At 47.2% G+C, this 8,215-nt stretch overlaps 1 protein-coding gene across 4 annotated transcripts in view; it reads right to left on the bottom strand.

Annotated features, from left to right (window-relative positions):
* Positions 1-6,553, bottom strand: part of LOC120617250 (nuclear receptor coactivator 5-like) — a 36,859-nt gene extending 30,306 nt beyond the window's left edge. For 3 of the 4 annotated variants that reach the window (XM_039880820.1, XM_039880819.1, XM_039880816.1), the window contains exons 1-2: positions 6,214-6,553; positions 2,581-2,705 (exon numbers count right to left, since the gene is read on the bottom strand). In XM_039880820.1, the coding sequence (XP_039736754.1) occupies positions 2,581-2,587 (7 nt within the window). In that variant the 5' untranslated portion in view covers positions 2,588-2,705; positions 6,214-6,553. The remainder of the gene's footprint in view (positions 1-2,580; positions 2,706-6,213) is intronic. The other variant, XM_039880817.1, reaches the window with a different exon arrangement.
* Positions 6,554-8,215: the final 1,662 nt, after the last annotated feature.

Consider the following 8,215-nt stretch of genomic DNA (forward strand, 5'->3'; position numbering starts at 1 on the left):
TACTTGAAACTAATAATAAAATAAAATTTTTAAAAAAATTTACATGACCTAGCAGTTCAACCCATCTACCCTAGAGAAATGAAACTTATCTCTGTGTGGACTTGCACGTGAATATTCATAGGAGCATTATTCACAATACCCCCAAAATGGAAACAATTCAAATGTCCATCAACTGATAAATGGATAAATAGAAAAAATGTGGTATATCCACACAACGAAATACTATGCAACAACAAAAAGGAATTAAGTATACGCTACGACACGGATGGACCTCAACAACTTTATGCTAAAGTGAAAGTCAGTCACAAAAGTCTACAAATTATATGATGATTCTATTTATATGAAATATCCAGAAAATGTGAATTCATAAAAACAGGCAGGTCATTGGTTGCCTGGGGTAGGATAGGAAGTGCCTAAAAATGGGCATGAGGCATCTTTTTGGCGTCATAAAATATTCTAGAATTAACTGTGGTGATAGTTTATGTAAGTTTACTAAAAACTATTACATTTTAAATGCGTGGAATGCATGATATGTAAATTATACCCCAATAAGCTATTTTTAAAAATGAAGTCAGACTTCTGGGTTGGACAGTGGGGCCCAATTTGGCCAGTTCTGTTTTGCCAGACGATTTCCATTAACTAAATGAGCTAAATGTGCAACCTCTAGATTTTGCTCAAAATAGTTAAACATATAATAAAGACAGGCTAGAAGGGTAATGATACCTTTTGCAATTCTTTAGAAGTGCAATGAAAAATACTTTAGCTGTCAACTTACAAACGTGCAAGGGGGAAATCAGATTTTCCACCACGAGCTTGGGGACAGGGTCGCCCCACCACTCAGCCAGAAGCGGCAAATGAAACTTCACCCTAGATGGCAGTGATCACCTGAGAGCAGTGCTGGGGGCTTCCAGTGTGTTCTCAGCATTGAAGGCAGCATTAAAAAGCCAACACCGAATTGCAGGTGGCCTGTCTGCTCTCCCTCCTCCCCTATGGGAGAGCCCTGGCCAGAGACATTCACCCGCAAAATAGTCTTGCCTTCCCTTGCCTCTGGGGCTGGGACAAAACTGAAATACAAAGATGATCGTAAAAAAAGGTAAATCTCAGTTTGGTACTTTCGAGGTCCAATTCCTTCAAGGGTAATATACAGGACCTGAGCTGACTTTCCCCAGACACGGAGGTCCCAAACAATGCCCCAAGCCCGCCATGCTTGTCAAACGCCTCTTTCGGACCGAAGTCAGAACCATCTTGATCGCCCCTTTACCCCCAGCCTAGCCAACGCTGGCTTCGGACTCCACCCAGGCACAGAGCTGGGGGCAGGGGATGCAGGGTGAGCAAAGGTAAGAAGAGCACCATCCTGCCCACCTAGGGAAAATTTATCAATCGAACATTAAGTAGGCAAAACAGAAATGACACACGGAAGCGGGATGCCCACTGCGGTACAGGGCCGGGAAGCAGAGGCACCTGGGTGACGGTGCAGGACGCTATCCCCGCTCTAAACCTCCCTCCATATTAACTCGTCTGACTATCAAGAGCTCCTCCAAGGTAAGTCCTGTTATACCCCATTTCAGGGATGAGAACACGCAGGCCCACCGGGGTCGCACCGCTCGCCAGTGGCCCACCCAGCAGGGGCGACTGCAGACGCCAGATGTGATCGCCGAATGTGCTGACTCACAGAGTGGACAAAAGGCTGCGTGGAGACGGCCACAGATTAACAGGAGGAGCTTTTCCCGGGAGTCAAAGGGGCTGCGGGCCGAGGAAGGCTGGCCACATGGCCCCGCGCGAGGCCAGGCCGAGGCGGGAAGGTCAGCGGCCCAGCCCCTAGGCCGCGGAGGCGGCGAGCCCCGCCGAGCGGCGGCTGCAGCTTCCGAGCTCGGTCCTGGGTAACGCGCCCAGCCCACTTGCCCCCTTCCCAGCTGTGGAAACTGAAGCCCCGCGGAGCGGGACACCCCGGGGCTCCGAGGTGTCGGCCCCGCCTCAAACTCCCTGGGCTCCCCACCCGTGAGGTGATTAGGGACGTGGGGACTGCGGCGTGGCCGGGCCTGGCCCGCCCGCCCTCGGGAGGACGCTCACCTGGCTACAGCCTGTTCGCACCTGCGCGCGCTCTTCCCGCCAGCCTCTCCACTCCCACCCTGCCCCGCGCGCCCGCGGCCCCGCCCCCCGGAGGCCCCGCCCCCCTCGGCCGCCCACAGCGCCCCCTGCCTGCGGGGAGGCGCGGGCCCGCGCCCCGCTTTGCTCGCTGTTCTTTCCCTCTTCCTGTTACTTTTCCTTTCCCTTTCTTCCTCGGTTACTCCTTTGCCTTCCCTCCCTCCATCTTGTTCCCTCTGCTTTTAATCGTTTCCAATCACAGTCATTTTGTCATTCATTCTTTCATTTATTCTTTCATACAACGAATATTAGTGTGGCAGAAACTGGTCAAAGGATGGGGATAAGGCAGAGAAGACAAAAGCTCTGTGCCTATCAGGTTACCTCCCAGGAGACAAAGACAACGATGAATCAACAGCTTTCCAGCTTTACCACCACCCCCACTGGCGAGACATTTTACATCACTTCCCAGCATACACCTATAAGATTGAAACTCACGTTTCATAAAATGATGCTGAACTTATAGACTGTCAGCTCCCCAAAAGACGACCAGGACACCCGTGACCAAGCAGAGCTAACTTTGTTAGACGTGCTGCAGTAACGGAGAACACCACCTTCATAATCTGCATAGGGGGAGGTGAGGAAAGGAAATTTATAGGGTTGAGATCCGACCTATATTTCAAAGCAGGTCTTTCAAAATAGGAATTGATTGAGATTGTGCAAATGTCGTGATATAATATTTTAGGATCGGTGAACACAGCAAAGCAAGGGTCTTAAAGTAAGTTGCAACATGTAAAACTGCTGTTTGATAGGCAAATTGTTTTCCTGGGTGATTAATCCTGCTGGAGGTTCTGAAGGGAGGGCCCAGCCAGCAAACTGTCCAGATAAATACACTCGCATGAATTCCCTGAAGCAAGCAGCTGAGTTAGGTATCGATTTATAGGGTTATCTTACTGAGCACAGCATTATTTCGCTGTATTCTACCGGTCAGAGCAATAGCAAAGAGCACCCAGACTCCAGGGAACAGGACACAGACCTCAGCTTTTGATCTGTGGAATGTCAAAGAGCTGTGCCCGTCTGAATGTCCCTCATTTGGTTTCGTTTCTTCTTTCCTAGCTAAAGGATGGAAATCCCTCCTTCTGTTCCTCTCTTTTCCTTCCTTCCTTTAACAAACATTTACTGAGCATCTATTATGTGCTAAACAATGCACCAGGTGTCTTAGTGAACCAAACGGCCAAGGTACCTCAGGGAGCTTGCAGGCTGTTCAGGGAACCAGACATTAAACAGACACACAAGTGAACCAAACAACTGCCAAAGGTGATAAAGAGTTGGAAGGGAAAGAACAGGGAGCTCTGTCCGCCTATGAAAGGGCATTAAGTGAACCATTTTGAGTAGGGTGTTCAAAAGGATCTCTGAAATAGAGATTTGAGCTGGATGTTAGCCAGGCCGAGGCTGAGGGGTGGGGAGGTGGGAAGCCTTGCTAGCAGAGGTAAATACTGACCAGATATTGCAACTTCCCTGAGGTAAACTAGAGGAACTGACCAGAAGCCAATGAGACTGGCCAGTCCTGAGTGAGGGTGCTAGTTTTATAAGACAAAATCAAAGAGGTAGCCAGGGCAGATTGTGCATACCTAGGTAAGAAATTTGGGCTTTATTTTAAGGGGAATAGAAAGCCATTATCAAGTTATGACCGGGGAAAGAAGGAGATCTAATTTACACTTTTAAAAGCCCTTTTGAGATCTACAGTATGGAGAAGAGACAAATCGTTATTGAAAGACACTAAAGAAGCTCTGAAAAACATGAGAGCTATATGACTTCACTGATAGAATCGTCAATATCATAAAGATGTCAACTCTCTCCAAAAACGATTTCTAGAGTCAGTACGATTCCAAGGTTTTAACAGAGTTTTTCATAAAATTTGTGCAGCTAAGTCTAAAGTGGATATAAAAGAGCAAAGAGCCAAGAATACTCAGACATTCCTTAATTACGATAGTGTGATACAGGACAGAGATAGACACATTGACAAAGGGAGCCGGGGAGAATGCAGAAATGGACTCCCATACTTAGAGAAGGTCGATATACGACAGCCTTGCCTGAGCAGATCAGTGGAGAAAGAGCAGGCTATTTTGTAAATGGGGAGGGAACGCCCGGTAATCCATATGGAAATAAAGAGAGCCGCATAAATACCTAGTGGTCGAAGATTAACATTTAAAAATTTTTGTTTAGCAGAAAATTTTGGAGGACATATTTATGACCTCAGAAGAGACAAAAGTTCTTAAACAAGATCCAAAAAGTACTAACGACCAAGGAAATTATTGACAAATTTGAATAAGTCAAAATTAATAATTTTCGTTCATGATTTTTTGGTGATAAAGGAAGGGAAAAGCAAGATATAAACCAAGAGACAACCCTTAAAATAAATACTGCCATTAAGAGATTCCTACCCAAAACATAGAAAGGACTCTAACAAATCACTCAGAGAACATCCAAGAGTAAAATGGCAAAAGACATGCATAGGCATATCACTAAAGATGAACCATCATGCGATATCATTTTATACCTACTGGACTGATAAATATTAAGAACTCTCACACCACCAAGTAAAGATGTAGAGCGAATGTTAATTCCAAATCTGGGCTGGTGAGGGGTCAATTATTATAACTACTTTAGAGAGCACTAGGTCTACCTGATAAAGTTGACTTTGTTCCCAACCTATGACCCAGCAATCCCACCCTTGGTTATATACTCAAACTGGACCCCAGGATTTTCCATACTTTGGATGGGTTGCTCATGAGATCATTTTGTGGATCGACTTCTTCTTAAAAAATCAAATGAAATAGCATAGAGAATGCCAAGGCGCCTCACCAAAAGTCAGGATAAATATGTGCGTTTGTGTGCACTGGGTCGCGACCTAAAACAGAATGCTTATCGAGAGTAGAAAGGGGAAAACGTCGAAAGCCACTAGCCAGAAGAAATTCCTGTACAGGTACCCCGGGAGACACATATAAGTGTTGCTCATAATAAAAATAAGGAAGAGAGCAAAGAAAAAGCACCAGTTCAAATGTCTGTCAACAGTAGAAGGCATAAATGAATAACGGATTTGCCAACGGATTACTAAGTAGAGGTGAAAATGCCTGGTGGCGGCACACACATCAACACATGAATCTTAGAATTAGTAATGGCGAGTAAACCAGCCAGCTCTCAGAAGAGCAGTCACAGCATGACACTATTTTTGTAAAACTTACACACAAGCAAAACTAAATAGTAAATGGCTTAGGAATAGATATATATATACACACACATATATATGTATATATACATATACATATATATGTATATATATAGTAAAACTCTAAAGGAAAGCAAGGGAATAATTTTAAAAGAAAGAATTTAAAAAAAAAAACCCCACCTAATTCCTAGCACTGTTGAGGACGCTCAAGACATGAAAGGACTTTTTCAGTTTCCTGAGCGGGGGTGTCTGCCATGCTTCACAACCTCCAAGGGGAGGGCTGACATATATTTGCGCACATCAAATAGTTTGTCATTTTAAATGGGGAGAGCGAGAAGGAGTTTTACTGGGTTGCGAGAAGGAGAATGGGATGGGGTGAGGAGTTCCGGAGGAGAAGGGGAGCTGAGGGCAGGTGGGGTGGAAACCATCGCAATCGTCCGCCCGGGTGGGGACGGCAGCCGTGGCGATGAGTGGCGATGGCCTGGACAGGTGTCTGGGCGGCGGTGCGGACTTGCTGATGGATGGCGTGTGTGGAGCGAGGAGGAAGGAGAAGCAACGACTGGGGGCTGGGACAGTGTAGGATCCAGAGACAGAGCCTCGCAGACAGCGCCGTCCCCGCGGATCGCTGAGAAAAGGTGGGATTTCAGCCAAGGATGCTGGCCCCGCCGGTGGTCCGTGTGGAAATGACGAGAAATCGGGTGTATTCCCGATCCGCATGAAGACTGCAGTGCAAGACGCAAAACTTGAGACCGTTCGGAAGAAGAAGCGAATGGACTCGATGCGGCTGAAGACGGGAAACGGGGCAAAGAAAGGGCCCGGATAACCCCTAGATCTGGGGCTTAAGAAACTGGATGGAAAATAAAGAGATTCATAATAATAGTGAACGTTTATATAGCACTGACCGTGTGGAAGCCGGCACCTTTCTAAGCTCTTGCGTGCTTTATCCCATCCGACCCCCACACCGGCTCTGGAAGATGGCGGCTCTTACCGCCCCTGTTTATACAGGGGAAGGACTGAAGCACAGGGAGGTCAGGCAGCTGACTTCAGGTCACACAGCTGCGAAGTGGCACAGTACTGATCAGCTGCAGAGACTCTGTCCGTGGAAGAGTGACGAAGCGGCGTGGGGAGCTCAGCCTGCCGAGGACTCCCCCGAACCACTCTGTGAAGGAGGCAGAATGATTCTCAGAACACTTCAGCCGGCCACAAGTCTCCAGGGGCTCCCCTGGCCGCACTCCACCCACCTCCCCAGGAGGGCAATCGGAGGGAGGAGTGGTATGTAAAAAAGTTCCGGAAAGCTGCAAACACTGGCTGTCCCCTCCCTGAGTAGCTGACAACTCCTGGGGTGGTCAGACTTAGTTTTATTCACTGACTTTTGTAACTAAGAAAGTTATTAAACATGTGTTATGTGACACCAGCGTGCATTTGTTTTACTGTAGTGAAATCTATAGAACATAATGGTTACCATTTTAACCATTTGTAGGCGGACAATTCACTGGCATTAAGCGTAGTCACGTTTTGTGCAGCCAATAAGCTTCATTGGCGCATAACACGCGCCTGAGTGTCACATAGTCTCCGGGTTCTGTCCTGGGCCCTGAAGGACGTGAAACAGACACGGCCCACATCCCCACGACGCGGCCCACATCCCAGTCGGAGACGCAGACAACAAACATGGAAGAAATAAATAAACGTGATCGAGTCAGATATTGCAGGGAAAAAACAGGACAAGGCGACAGTCGCCATCACTACGAAGCACTTACCACGTTCTGGCAGCAATGTGAAGGCCTGGTGGGGGTGAAGCGAGGCCCAGAGAGCTTGGTACTCCACGGTGAACGAGGAGGGGGGAGGGGGGGCCGGGCGGTGATGGCAAAAGCTGCTGAAGCTGGAGCCACCCAAGGCCTCTGAAGAGGGGACATCGAGCTGGAGTCTAAGGTCCAGGAGCGAGCCAGGGCAAGAGTGTTCCAAGCAGAGGGACAGCAAGGAGCCCATGGGCCTGGAGCTAAGTAAGCCCTAGAGGGGAGAATGTAGGGCAGTGGGGGAGGGGAGAGGAGGATGGCAAGTGGGAGCAAGGAGTCCCGTGAGAAGCAGCCAAAGAGGTAGGCATGTCGGAGCCTACCCAGCCTTGTGCAGGGTCACCAACCATCTTGGTTTTGCCCAGGTCAAGCTTGTCACCCTACCAGGGCAGCAGAAGGAAGACAGTTGAACGGGGCCTGCAGTCTTCCAGACAAGGGTAATGGTGGCCTTGAGTTGGGTGAGAGTGGCGGAGGTAAGAAGTGACTATTTTTTGAGAGTTTTGTGTGTATATTCATAAGAGATATTCATGTAGAAGATATTCATTTTTAAATGGATTATGGTGGATGTCAAATTGCCTTGGTCTTTAGATTCCATTGAACACAGCGGTATAACAGTTCATTACTAAATGTCTGTAATATACCAGAAACTCCATCTCTTACAAGTATTCAAACCCATGATGAAAATTTCAGATGTAACTTTTAAAACGTGAAGAGGCATAGCATTTGTAAATAGTATTACAGAAGCCATGAAAGTAGTATGAAAATCACTGCTGATGTCACGTTAGGGAGCCATTGGAAAGTGCTGAGCACAAGGGTGAGATGGCCTTTTAGTGTTTTATAGACCACTGTTTGGGACAAGGGAGGAAGCAGACCAGTGACATCATTGCAGTAAATCAGTGAGAAGTGATTAAGTTTTAAATATATGTTGAAGGTAAAGCCAACAGGATTTGCTAACTAATTTGATATACTATGGGGGCAGGGGAAGGAGCAGAGAGAGAGAGAGACAGAGAGACAGAGAGAGAAGCGACAATAACTCCAGCTACAGGATTTGGGGTCGATCAACTCAATTATAGACTTCTCTCTGAAATGGGTTTAATAACACCCATTGACTCAT

The sequence above is a fragment of the Pteropus medius genome, unplaced genomic scaffold (genome assembly GCF_902729225.1).
Source record: "Pteropus medius unplaced genomic scaffold, Ma_sr-lr_union100, whole genome shotgun sequence".
NCBI lineage: Eukaryota > Metazoa > Chordata > Mammalia > Chiroptera > Pteropodidae > Pteropus > Pteropus medius.